The sequence below is a fragment of the Salvelinus alpinus genome, chromosome 11 (assembly GCF_045679555.1).
Source record: "Salvelinus alpinus chromosome 11, SLU_Salpinus.1, whole genome shotgun sequence".
NCBI lineage: Eukaryota > Metazoa > Chordata > Actinopteri > Salmoniformes > Salmonidae > Salvelinus > Salvelinus alpinus.
Window position 1 is genome coordinate 46,383,978 of NC_092096.1, and position 14,944 is coordinate 46,398,921.

At 41.3% G+C, this 14,944-nt stretch overlaps 1 protein-coding gene across 1 annotated transcript in view; it reads left to right on the top strand.

Annotated features, from left to right (window-relative positions):
• The window catches only part of LOC139534252 (collagen alpha-1(XXV) chain-like), a 147,744-nt gene that overhangs the window by 96,317 nt on the left and 36,483 nt on the right, over positions 1-14,944 (top strand). The window contains exons 17-19 of the mRNA XM_071333253.1: positions 6,163-6,240; positions 6,784-6,807; positions 13,297-13,341. Of these exons, the coding sequence (XP_071189354.1) occupies positions 6,163-6,240; positions 6,784-6,807; positions 13,297-13,341 (147 nt within the window). The remainder of the gene's footprint in view (positions 1-6,162; positions 6,241-6,783; positions 6,808-13,296; positions 13,342-14,944) is intronic.

Here is a 14,944-nt window from a genome sequence, read left to right on the forward strand (position 1 = left end):
AAAAAGATTACAGGTAACCTATGAGTTATTTTGTAGTCATGTTGCACGAGTTGGAACCGGTGTTTTTCTGGATCAAACCCGCCAAATAAATGGACATTTTGGATATATAACGACAGAATTAATCGAACAAAGGACCATTTGTGATGTTTATGGGGCATATTGGAGTGCCAACAGAAGAAGCTTGTCAAAGGTAAGGCATGAATTATATCTTTATTTCTGAGTTTCGTGTCGCGCCTGGCGGGTAGAATTATGATTGTCTGTCTTTGTTTGATGGGGTGCTGTCCTCAGATAATAGCATGGTTTGCTTTCGCCGTAAAGCCTTTTTGAAATCTGACATGTTGGCTGGATTAACAACAAGTGTATCTTAAATTTGTTGTATTGCATGTGTGATTTCATGAAAGTTTCATATTTATAGCAATTTCATTTGAATTTGGCGCTCTGTCATTTCACCGGATGTTGTCAAATAGATCCCGCTAAAGGGATTTGATCCATAAGTAGTTTTAAAGCATTTTCAATATATAGCTGAAGTCGGAAGTTTACATGCACCTTAATCTAACGAGTCTCCCTCCCGGATCCGGGATCCTCCTCATCAAAAAAGCTGACTAGCATAGCCTAGCCTAACGGGACAGGGATATCATATAATATAATTTCATGAAATCACAAGTCCAATACAGCAAATGAAAGATAAACATCTTGTGAATCCAGCCATCATTTCCAATTTTTTAAATGTTTTACAGCGAAAACACAATATGTATTTATATTAGCTCACCACAATAGCCAAACACACAACGCCATGTTTTCACCATGTTTCCACCGCATAGGTAGCTTTCACAAAACCCACAAATAGAGATAAAATTAATCACTAACCATGAACAACTTCATCAGATGACAGTCTTATAACATCATGTTATGATGTTATAAGAATAAATTGGAATAAATTGGTTTTAGAATGTCCATTTCTTCTGTCGAATTAGCAACTTTGGCTAGCCATGTGGAGCTCACGTGTCCAATAAATGTTTGCGCATGGAACGAAAAATTCCAAAAGTCCCAATAAACGTTGAATAAACTGGTCAAACTCGGTTGAAAAATCCTACTTTATGATGTTTTTCTCATATGTATCCAATAAAATCAGAGCCGGAGCATTTTGTCGTGTAAACCGAACGCATTTCAGAAGACAATGTTAGGTTCCCTTGTGCGCAGCTACTGACAAAAGAGCGGACCTGTCACTCCAAAAGCTCTCATTCGGGCCTCACATCAAGCTAGACACCCCATTCAACTTTCTACTGCCTGTTGACATCTAGTGGAAGGCGTATGAAGTGCATACAGATCCATAAATATAAGCCAGTTGAATAGGCAGGCCCATTTTCCAAATTTTCACTTCCTATCTGGAAGTTTGTGTAACGACTCTCGTCGTTGGTTGAAGGAGAGGAGGACCAAAACGCAGCGTGGTATGTATCCATATTTATTAGAATACTTTTCTAGACGAACAAAACAATAAACAAAACGAAACCAACGACGCTATAGTCCTGAACAAGAGAACAATGAAAAAACAATGAACGCACGAACAGGAACAATCACCCACAAACAAACAGTGAGGACAGCCTACCTAAATATGGTTCCCAATCAGAGACCTGGCTGGCTGGCGGCTCTGGCAGCTCCTGGCTGGCTGACGGCTCTGGCTGCTCCTGACTGGCGGGCGGCTCTGGCTGCTCCTGACTGGCGGGCTGCTCTGGCTGCTCCTGACTGGCGGGCGGCTCTGGCTGCTCCTGACTGGCGGGCGGCTCTAGCGGCTCCTGACTGACGGACGGCTCTGAAGGCTCAGGACAGACGGGCGGCTTTGAAGGCTCAGGACAGACGGGCAGCTCAGATGGCGCTGGGCAGATGGGCAGCGCAGGCGGCGCTGGGCAGACGGACAGCTCAGACGGCGCTGGGCAGACGGGCAGTGCAGGCGGCGCTGGGCAGACGTACAGCGCAGACGGCGCTGGGCAGACGGCAGACTCTGGCCTGCTGAGGCGCACAGTAGGCCTGGTGCGTGGTGCCGGAACTGGTGGTACCGGGCTAAGGACACGCACCTCAAGGCTAGTGCGGGGAGCAGCAACAGGGCGCACAGGGCTCTGGAGACGCACAGGAGGCTTGGTGCGTGGTGCCGGAACTGGTGGTACCGGGCTGGAGACACGCACCACAGGGCGAGTGCGTGGAGGAGGAACAGGGCTCTGGAGACGCACTGGAAGCCTGGTGCGTGGTGTAGGCACTGGTGGTACTGGGCTGGGGCGAGGAGGTGGCGCCGGATATACAGGACCGTGAAGGCGTACAGGAGCTCTTAAGCACCGAGCCTGCCCAACCTTACCTGGTTTAATGCCTCCCGTAGCCAGGCCAGTGCGGCGAGGTGGAATAACCCGCACTGGGCTGTGCTGGCGAACCGGGGACACCATGCGTAAGGCTGGTGCCATGTACACCGGCCCGAGAAGACGTACTGGAGGCCAGATACTTTGAGCCGGCTTCATGGCACCTGGCTCGATGCCCATTCTAGCCCGGCCGATACGTGGAGCTGGAATGTACCGCACCGGGCTAAGCACACGTACAGGAGACAGAGCGCACGGTGTCTCCTGTACGTGTGCTTAGCCCGTACTCTCGCTCTCCACGGTAAGCACGGGGAGTTGGCGCAGGTCTCCTACCTGACTTCGCCACACTCCCTTTTAGCCCCCCCAATACATTTTTGGGGCTGACTCTCAGGCTTCCAGCCTCGCTTCCGTGCTGCCTCCTCATACCACCGCCTCTCGGCTTTAGCTGCCTCCAGCTCTTCACGAGGGCGGCGATATTCTTCCGGTTGTGCCCAGGGTCCTCCGCTGTCCAGAATTTCCTCCCAATTCCATAAGTCCTGCGATCGCTGCTCCTGCTGCTGCTGCCGCTTACCACGCTGCTTGGTCCGAGGTTGGTGGGTGATTCTGTAACGACTCTCGTCGTTGGTTGAAGGAGAGGAGGACCAAAACGCAGCGTGGTATGTATCCATATTTATTAGAATACTTTTCTAGACGAACAAAACAATAAACAAAACGAAACCAACGTTTCGTAGTCCTGAACAAGAGAACAATGAAAAAACAATGAACGCACGAACAGGAACAATCACCCACAAACAAACAGTGAGAACAGCCTACCTAAATATGGTTCCCAATCAGAGACAACGTAAAACACCTGCCTCTGATTGAGAACCATATCAGGCTAGTTAGACAACCCTAAACCAAACATAGAAACACATAACATAGAATGCCCACCTAGCTCACGTCCTGACCAACTAAACAAAGACTGAACAAAGGAAATAAGGTCAGGAACGTGACAGTTTGCTGCCAAATGAGTTCTGTTTTACTCACAGATATAATTCAAACAGTTTTAGAAACTTCAGAGTGTTTTCTATCCAATAGTAATAATAATATGCATATTGTATGATCTAGAACAGAGTACGAGGCCGTTTAATTTGGGCACGATTTTTTCCCAAAGTGAAAACAGCGTCCCCTATTCACAAGAAGTTAACCAAATACGTTTAAACTCTGTTTTTCACAATTCCTGACATTTAATCCAAGTAAAATATTCCTGTTTTAGGTCAGTTAGGATCACCACTTTATTTTAAGAATAATAGTAGAGAGAATGATTTATTTCAGCTATTTCTTTCATCACATCCCCAGTGGGTCAGAAATTTACATACACTCAATTAGTCTTTGGTAGCATTGCCTTGAAATGATTTAACTTCGGTCAAATGTTTCAGGTAGCCTTCCACAAGCTTCCCACAGTAAGATGGGTGAATTTTCGCCCATTCCTCCTGACAGAGCTGGTGTAACTGTGTCAGGTTTAAAGGACTCATTGCTGGCACACACTTTTTCAGTTCTGCCCCCACATTTTCTATGGGATTGAGGTCAGGGCTTTGTGATGGCTCTACAATACCTTGACTTTGGTGTCCTTAAGCTATTTTGCCACAACTTTGGAAGTATGCTTGGAGTCATTGTCCATTTGGAAGACCCATTTGTGACCAACTTCCTGACTGATGTCTTGAGATGTTGCTTCAATATATCCACATAATTTTCCTTTCTTCATGATGCAATCTATTTTGTGATGTTCACCAGTCCCTCCTACAGCAAAGCATCCCCACAACATGATGCTGCCACCCCCGTGCTTCACGGTTGGGATGGTGTTCTTCGGCTTGCAAGCCTCCCACTTTCTCCTCCAAACTTAACGATGGTCATTATGGCCAAACAGTTCTATTTTTGTTTCATCATACCAGAGGACATTTCTCCAAAAAGTACAATCTTTGTCCCCATGTGCAGTTGCAAACCGTAGTCTGGCTTTTTTATGGCGGTTTTGGAGCAGTGGCTTCTTCCTTGCTGAGCAGCCTTTCAGGTTATGTCAATATAGGACTCGTTTTACTGTGGACATGGATGCTTTTGTACTGGTTTCCTCCAGCATCTTCACAAGGTCCTTTGCTGTTGTTCTGGGATTGATTCGCACTTTTCGCACCAAAGTACGTTCATCTCTAGGAGACAGAACGCGTCTCCTTCCTGAGCGGTATGACGGCTGCGTGGTCCCATGGTGTTTATACTTGCGTATTATTGTTTGTTTGTACAGATGAACATGGTACCTTCAGGTGTTTGGAAATGGCTCCCAAGGATGAACCAGACTCGTGGAGGTCTACAATTTTTTTCTGAGGTCTTGGCTGATTTCTTTTGATTTTCCCATGATGTCAGGAAAAGAGGCACTGAGTTTGACGGTAGGTCTTGAAATATATCCACAGGTACACCTCCAATTGACTCCAATTGACTCAAAAGCTACCATGTTCATCTATCAGAAGCTTCTAAAGCCATGACATAATTTTCTGGAATTTTCCAAGCCGTTTAAAGGCACAGTCAACTTAATGTATGTAAACTTCTGACCCACTTGAATTGTGATACAGTGGATTATAAGATAAATAATCTGTCTGTAAACAATTGTTGTAAAAATGACTTGTGTCATGCACAAAGTAGATGTCGTAACCGACTTGCCAAAACTATAGTTTCTTAAAACCTCTTAGCGCGGAGATCCCGCTAGCGGGATCAAATTCGACAACATCCGGTGAAATCGGAGCGCGCCAAATTCAAAATAAAAAATCGTAATATTAAACATTCATGAAAATACAAGTGTCATACATGATTCTTTATCTTAGAATCTTGGTAATCGAACTGCGTTGTCAGATTTCAAAAAGGCTTTACGGCGAAAGCATAGCATTTGATTGTCTGAGGACAGCGCCTCACATTAGCATATTTTCCAAACCAGCACAGGTGTCACGAAATAGCAAATAGCGGTTAAATATATCACTTCCTTTTGAAGATCTTCCTCTGTTTGCAATCCCAAGGCTCCCAGCTACACAATGAATGGTCGTTTTGTTCGATAAAGTCCTTCTTTATATCTCAAAAACACTGTTTAGTAGGCGCCATTGAATTCAATAATCCAGTCCTTCAACGTGCATATGAAGGATTCCAAAAAGTTACCAGCAAAGTTCGTCCAAACGAGTCAAACAATGTTTTTTATTAATCCTCAGGTTGTCTAATATCTAAATAAATTATCATATTTCAGATGGAGATTACTATGTTCAATTGCAAAGGAAAAGAACGAAAAGCGCGTCCACGTGCGCAAGAAGAGTACTTTTGCCCTGGCACTCAACTTGGAACGACTACAAATACTTCTTCATTTAAAAAAAAACAACAACCTTAAAACCTTGTATAAAGACTCTTGACATCTAGTGAAAGCCATAGGAACTGCAATCTGGGAGGTGGAAATTAGATCTTTCAATAGCATTGCATTGGAAGTAATTCGGAGCTCCCCCAAAAAGTTTCCGGTTCGATTTTCCTCGGGTTTTTGTCTGCTATATCAGTTCTGTTATACTCACAGACATTATTGTAACAGTTTTAGACACTTCAGAGTGTTTTCTATCCAATTCTATTCATATCCTAGCTTCTGGGCCTGAGTAACAAGCAGTTTACTTTGGGCACGTCAGACAGGCGGAAATTCAGGATACTGCCCCTGACCCTAGAAAAGTTAACAAGAAATTTGTGGAGTGGTTGAAAAACGAGTTTTAATGACTCCAACCTAAGTGTATGTAAACTTCCGACTTCAACTGTAAATGGTATCCGCACACAGGGACCCCCTGGGCAGAAAGGTGACCAAGGAGCCACTGAAATCATTGATTACAACGGTAACATCCAAGAGGCTTTACAGGTCAGAAACATCATGGTCTACTCTCTAGCTTTAGTTAAACATTGTTTTCTGGCAATTCTTTACCTGCTGTATGTAGTACATTTTGAGCTGTATTTCTTTATTTCTGTTAGATGAGTTGTTTTGATCTCCCTCTATTTAACCTAAGTACTATTTTACCTTGGATTAATGGTGAAATATGTTTTATGTGGCACCCACCACAATCATGTCAAATTTACAGCATCCATATATATATTTTATTACATAGTCTTAATGGACTTGAATGGGTATACTTTAGTGCTTCTGAGGAAAGATGAAATTATGACAATATCCTTTTTTTTCCTGCTATCGGAAATTGCTTGTGACCCTACACTGGCCAAAGTAGCCATTAGCCAACTGGGTGTACTGTACAATGTTTTTGAATTTTCCAGACAGTTCAAATTCCATCTGGAACAGTTTGTACACTAGCTTAGCAAGGAGGGAGAAATAAAAAGCTTGCTGACACATAGGTTTGTTTGGTGCTTAACCCGTTATCTTATCTTTCCCCTCCTCCCCGGCGGACCACAGAAGATTACCACTATTACAGTGACGGTAATTCACCTCTATTCTGTCTGTGTGATATATGAGTTATGCACCTTTGGCCCAACATGAACCCAACCCTACCCGGCCTTCCCCTGCTCCTCATCCTCTTTTCCCAACTAACACATACAGTGGGGCAAAAAAGTATTTAGTCAGCCACCAATTGTGCAAATTCTCCCACTTAAAAAGATGAGAGAGGCCTGTAATTTTCATCATAGGTACACTTCAACTATGACAGACAAAATGAGAAAAGAAAATCCAGAAAATCACATTGTAGGATATTTAATGAATTTATTTGCAAATTATGGTGGAAAATAAGTATTTGGTCACCTACAAACAAGCAAGATTTCTGGCTCTCACAGACCTGTAACTTCTTCTTTAAGAGGCTCCTCTTTCCTCCACTCGTTACCTGTATTAATGGCACCTGTTTGAACTTGTTATCAGTATAAAAGACACCTGTCCACAACCTCAAACAGTCACACTCCAAACTCCACTATGGCCAAGACCAAAGAGCTGTCAAGGACACCAGAAACAAAATTGTAGACCTGCACCAGGCTGGGAAGACAGAATCTGCAATAGGTAAGCAGCTTGGTTTGAAGAAATCAAATGTGGGAGCAATTATTAGGAAATGGAAGACATACAAGACCACTGATAATCCCCGTTGATCTGGGGCTCCACGCAAGATCTCACCCCGTGGGGTCAAAATGATCACAAGAACGGTGAGCAAAAATCCCAGAACCACACGGGGGGACCTAGTGAATGACCTGCAGAGAGCTGGGACCAAAGTAACAAAGCCTACCATCAGTAACACACTACGCCGCCAGGGACTCAAATCCTGCAGTGCCAGACGTGTCCCCCTGCTTAAGCCAGTACATGTCCAGGTCCGTCTGAAGTTTGCTAGAGAGCATTTGGATGATCCAGAAGAAGATTGGGAGAATGTCATATGGTCAGATGAAACCAAAATATAACTTTTTGGTAAAAACTCAAATCGTCGTGTTTGGAGGACAAAGAATGCTGAGTTGCATCCAAAGAACACCATACCTACTGTGATGCATGGGGGTGGAAACATCATGCTTTGGGGCTGTTTTTCTACAAAGGGACCAGGACGACTGATCCGTGTAAAGGAAAGAATGAATGGGGCCATGTTTCGTGAGATTTTGAGTGAAAACCTCCTTCCATCAGCAAGGGCATTGAAGATGAAACGTGGCTGGGTCTTTCAGCATGACAATGATCCCAAACACACCGCCCGGGCAACGAAGGAGTGGCTTCGTAAGAAGCATTTCAAGGTCCTGGAGTGGCCTAGCCAGTCTCCAGATCTCAACCCCATAGAAAATCTTTGGAGGGAGTTGAAAGTCCGTGTTGCCCAGCAACAGCCCCAAAACATCACTGCTCTAGAGGAGATCTGCATGGAGGAATGGGCTAAAATACCAGCAACAGTGTGTGAAAACCTTGTGAAGACTTACAGAAAACGTATGACCTCTGTCATTTCCAACAAAGGGTATATAACAAAGTATTGAGATAAACTTTTGTTATTGACCAAATACTTATTTTCCACCATAATTTGCAAATAAATTCATTAAAAATCCTACAATGTGATTTTCTGGATTTTCTTTTCTCATTTTGTCTGTCATAGTTGAAGTGTACCTATGATGAAAATTACAGGCCTCTCATCTTTTTAAGTGGGAGAACTTGCACAATTGTTGGCTGACTAAATACTTTTTCCCCCCACGCATTGTTGCATAAAGAAACAAAAGAGCTACTTCTCCTTTGAAATCGGTCTATGTGGCATCGATATAAGTTAGAAACATTTATTCCAGTGTCAAAATTTACGACAAGTTTACACTTGTTAATAGGATAATTATCAAGTTTACACTTGATAATAGGATCATTTTGGTCATCAAATCAAATCAAATTTATTTATATAGCCCTTCTTACGTCAGCTGATATCTCAAAGTGCTGTACAGAAACCCAGCCTAAAACCCCAAACAGCAAGCAATGCAGGTGTAGAAGCATAGTCAGTCTTGTCCAAAACTGATATTAGCGAGATGATTAGGAAAACATGGTATGTCACAGAATAAAGGCTACGCAACAGTTGTAGAAATACATATACAAATATTGAAAGCATTTAATGAGAAAACCAAAAGGTGTGCAACATAAAAATATTATCCCATTTACATTGTGTAATTTATGGATGGTCCATAACTAGCCCTGGAATGGCCTATCCAAAGTTAAACCAACTTTGCCACGGTCGCACACCAGCCGGCTGAAGCTAATTGGCAAAAGAAGTTGGCTAGCACTAGCTAGCCTAGGCTACTTCCAGACACAAGACCTGGTTAGACTGTTTCAAGTTATCTAGAAGGGTGAGTGACTGTAACTGTGCGTGTGCTGTTTTGGCTTGTATGGCAGAGTGAATGCACAAACACTTCAGTTCCCATGTGCGAACACACACACAACACCAAAAAAACAAACACCCACATTAAGCCAACTCTCATTTGGATTCAGTGATGGCCACTGAATCCAAACGATTCTAAAAAGCTAAAAAATGTTCAGCCCCCCCTTTAACACTAATACAACGTCAAATCCTAAATTGCGTGTTTGTGCTTCTGTGAGATTGCGTAAACTTTTTCAGATGGGGAGTGGTCACCCAAGTGTGAAAGAAATGTATTGAATTGTCTAAGTCCATCAAAATGTTGTTAATCATTGAAAGACACTAGACATTATCTCCCACAAATTATTCAAACTGAAGTGCATGTGAGTATACCACCATGTTCCTAGCTTGGTCCTAGATCTGTTTGTGCTCTTTCCAACTCCATTGCTGTCAAGCTGTTTGGCATGATGACAATGAGTGAAAAGGAGTTGGCATGAGAGCACAAACAGACTGGCACTCAGGCTACCATGTTGCCCCATTCATGTGTTACCTGGAAAGTTCATGTGTATCAACAGATTGTTTCATATTGTAATGTGTGGAACAACTTTTCTGGCTTAAGATCATCCCAGGTTTCTTTGTAACTTCTATTTATATTAAAGTTCAGCTATCAAATGAACGTAGCTATAAATAGACCCTTACACTGGTTACAAAAAAAAATCTATTAATTATTACTAAGTAACTGGTTCTACAGCCTTTTTTTGTTTACTCAACTTTTCGGTTAAAGTGTTACCTGAATTTAAAATGTTTAGTTGGGCCAAACTTAATTCAGTGAACATAAAATGATGTGTTTGCTCAACTCGTCTCAACTATTATTTTGGCATCTTAACTAAAAAAGGCTGTGCAACTGGTTACACACACAAACAGTGCTTTTAACATACAATGTTTTCAACTTAGATATTTGACACAGGTTGACATACAGTACCAGTCAAACGTTTTGACACACCTACCCATTGCAGGGTTTTTCTTTATTTTTATTGGTGTCCTTTAGTACTGGTTTCTTTACAGAGAGAATGCCAAGAGTGTGCAAAAATTGTGCAAGGCTGACATCAAGGCAAAGGGTGGCTAGTTTGAAGAATCTAAAATCAAAAATATATTTTGATTTGTTTAACACTTTTTTGGTTACTACATGATTACAAATGTGGTATTTCATAGTTTTGACGTCTTCACTATTATTCTCTAATGTAGAAAATAGTATTCAAATAAAAAACCTGGAATGAGTAGGTGTGTCCAAACTTTTGACTGGTACTGAACATGATTATATTGTGCATGTTCATGTATAGAGTAATTGTTATTCAGGTTTCCTTACCTCACAACCTTTTGGTTCGCGGCATTCTGACCTTCCTGCTATATCACCATTTCTGTGTCAATTATCAGTTCATCTCATAATTTATTTGATTAATATTTTTCAGCAATTTTAAGGATTTCTGTATAGTTGTCTAATGTTGGTGGGGCATATTACTCTGTTTTAATGTTACTCCTCAATCACTATGATAAATACAATAGTTGTACTTGAGTGTACTTTTAACAGAGCTGATATTTACTTTGAAGTGCAAAGTGTAGCAATACAGGTGTAGTCAGTCATTGGCATAGCAGGAAGATCGGTATGCCATGAACAAAGAGATTGTGAGTTCAAATCCCAATAATTACTGTATGAAATATGCACAGTGCCTTCAGAAAGTATTAACACCCCTTGACTATTTCAAAATTTTGTTGCGGTACAGCCTGAATTTAAAATTGAGTTATGAATTGAATTATGTTTTTAGAAAATGTATTAAAAATTAAAAGCTGAAATGTCTTGTCTTGAGTCAATAAGTATTCAACCCCTTTCTTATGGCAATACTGTACAATCTAGGTGTGCAAAACTCTTAGAGACTTACCCAGAAATACTAACAAATACTCTCAAATGTATTGACTCAGGGGGTTGAATACTTATGTAATCAAGATATACAGTGCATTCGGAAAGTATTCAGACCCCTAAGCTTTTTCCACATTTTGTTATGTTGCAGCCTTATTCTAAAATGGATTAAATAAATACAAAATCTTCATCAATCCATACACAACACCCCATAATGATGAAGCGAAAACATGTTTTTAGACATTTTTGAAAATGTATATCAAAATAAAAAACACACGTTATTTACATAAGTATTCAGATCCTTTCCTGTAAGACTCGAAATTGCTTTAGCTTTAGTGCATCCTGTTTCCATTTATGATCCTTGAGATGTTTCTACAATTTGATTGGAGTCCACCTGTGGCAAATTCAATTGATTGGACATAATTTGGAAAGCCACACACCTGTCTATATAAGGTCCCACAATTGACAGTGCATGTCATAGCAAAAACCAAGCCATGATGCCAGGAATTGTCCGTAGAGCTCCGAGGCAGGATTGTGTTGAGGCACAGTTCTGGGGAAGGTTACCAAAAATGTTCTGCAGCATTAAAGTTCAACAAGAACACAGTGGCCTCATTCATTCTTAAATGGAAGAAGGCTGGAACCACCAACTCTTCCTATAGCAGGCTGCCCAGCCAAACTGAGCAATCGGGGGAGAAGGGCTTTGGTCAGGGAGGTGACCAAGAACCCTATGGTCACTCTGACAGAGCCTTAAAAGGACAACCATCTCTGCAGCACTCCACCAATCAGGCCTTTATGGTAGAGTGGCCAGACAGAAGCCACTCCTCAGTAAATGGCACATGACAGCCCACTTGGAGTTTGCCAATAGGCACCTAAAGGACACTCAGACCATGAATAAACAAAATTATCTGGTCTGAAGAAACCAAGATTGAACTCTTTTGGCCTGAATTCCAAGCATCACGTCTGGAGGAAACCTTGCACCAACCCTACGATGAAGCATGGTGGTTGCAGCATCATGCTGTGGGGATGTTTTCAGTGGCAGGGACTGGGAGACTAGTCAGGATCGAGAGAAAGATGAACAGAGCAAAGTACAGAGAGATACTTGATGAAAACCTGCTACAGAGCGCTTGGGACCTCAGACTGGGGCGAACAGGACAACGACCCTAAGCACACAGCCAAGACAACGCAGGAGTGGCTTAGGGACAAGTCTCTGAATGTCCTTGAGTGGCCCAGCCAAAGCCTGGCTCAGCCAAAGCCTGAACCGATCGAACATCACAGGAGAGACCTGAAAACAGCTCTGCGGCAACGCTCCCCATCCAACCTGACAGAGCTTGAGAGGATCTGCAGAGAAGAATGGGAGAAACCCTCCAAACACAGGAATGTCAAGCTGTAGCGTCATACCCAAGAAGACTCGAGGCTGTAATTGCTGCCAAAGGTGCTTCAACAATGTACTGAGTAACAGTACCAACATTTCCAACATTTCTAATAAACTGTTTTTGCTTTGTCATTATGGGGTATTGTGTGGAGATTGATGAGGGGGCGACAAAACAACAACAGAAGTTTTATATATTTCCATCCTGATTTTTTTCTTTGTTGATGGTTTTGAATTTCTGCAATAAACAGCAAATGTGCCCAGTCTGGTCTTGGCATATGCGCTATACAGATGTAGGATCTTAATTTAATCACCCTGTAAAAGGAAAACTATACTGCAAAACAGGATATTTTAAACTAGTATTGAGGTATAAAAATACTTATTTGGAATATCAGACTTGGCTTTCCCTTACAAAAAATGTATCAACCCCTACAAAATGTAAATTAATCATAATACACATAATAATTTACATTTCCTGATTCCTCTAGTAAACTGGCTCAAATTAAGATCCCACATCTGTAGCAAACAGCTCGCTGATACCATGCAGCGGGGGGGCGGGGGGGGGCTGGACCAGGTTTGAGAAACCCTTTTTTACGTCACCAACAAAAAATGTATCTGCTCCTTTTGAACGGATTTTTGTTTTACCAACATTTAAGAAAATGTACAGCCAATTGCTGTTTCCATCAGCCCTGTCATGAGTTTTTTTTATCCAATAGGTACTGACTTCACTTGCATAAAAATGGTTGTAAAGAAACATGGTTACTGACTTTTAATTTAAGTGGAATTGACGCCAACCTCTGTCTTTTTCATGTATACAATCTTAATAACAAAAAAATCTTGTGAATTTAGGGTCCCCCTGGACCTCCTGGACTATCAGGAACAGCGGGAATCAAGGTAATCCATCATTGTATTGAAATCATGGGTCTGTTTTAACTTCAGTACATTGTGTGTGTGTGTGTGTGTGTGTGTGTGTGTGTGTGTGTGTGTGTGTGTGTGTGTGTGTGTGTGTGTGTGTGTGTGTGTGTGTGTGTGTGTGTGTGTGTGTGTGTGTGTGTGTGTGTGTGTGTGTGTGTGTGTGTGCATTTGACACGTGTAGCTAACACAGAGTACATACAGTGACTTCAGAAAGAATTCACACCCCTTTTCTATTCAAAACTTTGGAAGCTTTCAACTTTCCAGCTGAAATAATACATTTAATGCAAATATTTTATGAATATGCTAAAGCTAAAATATACATGAATAATACATTGTCTGATGAAATTTCTTTAGAAAGTGGCACAAGACAGGGATGTCCTCTCTCTCCCCTCATGTTTGCACTTGCAATTGAATCGCTTGCAGAAATAATTAGACAGGACTTAAATGTAACAGGTATCAGTATTGGTAAATATGAATATAAACTAAATTTATTTGCAGATGATCTCCTGATATACACGACCAACATTGAGAACTCAATGCCCCTTTGCTATAAATATTTTTATATTACTCAAAACTCTCAGGTTACAGAATGAATGTGGAAATAAACAAAATAATGGCAATAGGAAAAATAAAAAGACGATTTACAGCAATCCTTTAAGAGGATATCAACAAATATTAAATAACTTAGGATGCTTAATGAGTAACAAACAACACATTTTTAAAGCTAACTATTCCATTATTCAAAAGTATGAAAGTTTTTTAAAATGTATTTTCGGTAATACTAATTGCCCCACTGAAGAGATTTTTTTAAGTATACTCAGTCATAACAGACTTTATATGGGCAAATATAATTTTGAGGGTGGTTTTAACCTTCCAGACTTGGAATTGTATCAACTTGCTACCTAAGGCTTTTACTTGCAACATATAGTTGAATGCACTAAAGAGGAACAATGGGTACATATTGTTGTGACTTTACTTTCATTAATCTTTTGACTGTTATTTATTTAATCTACTAACTATCTTTAATTGTTACCCGATTTAACTTCTTATGGGCAGGTGGGATGGTAGTGTCCCACCTGACCAACATCCGGTGAAATTGCAGAGCACGAAATTCAAACTACAGAATTATAAATATTGAACTTTCATAAAATCACAAGTGTCATACATCAAAATAAAGCTTAACTTTTTGTTAATCCAGCCGCTGTGTCAGATTTCAAAAAGGCTTTACGGCGACAGCACACCATGCAATTATCTGAGGACAGCGCCCTGCATACAAAACCATGAAAAACATATTTCAACCAGGCAGGTGTGACACGAAAGTCGGAAATAGCGATATAAAAAATGCCTTACCTTTGATGATCTTCTTCTGTTGGCACTCCAAAAGGTCCCAGTTACATCACAAATGGTTATTTTGTTCGATAATGTCCTTCTTTATATCCATAAAAACTCAGTTTAGCTGGCGCGCTTCAGTCAATAATCCACCCAGTTTCCCTCCATCAAAATGCATACAAAATGAATCCCAAACGTTACCAATAAACTTTTCCAAACAAGTCAAACAACGTTTATAATCAAACCTTAGGTA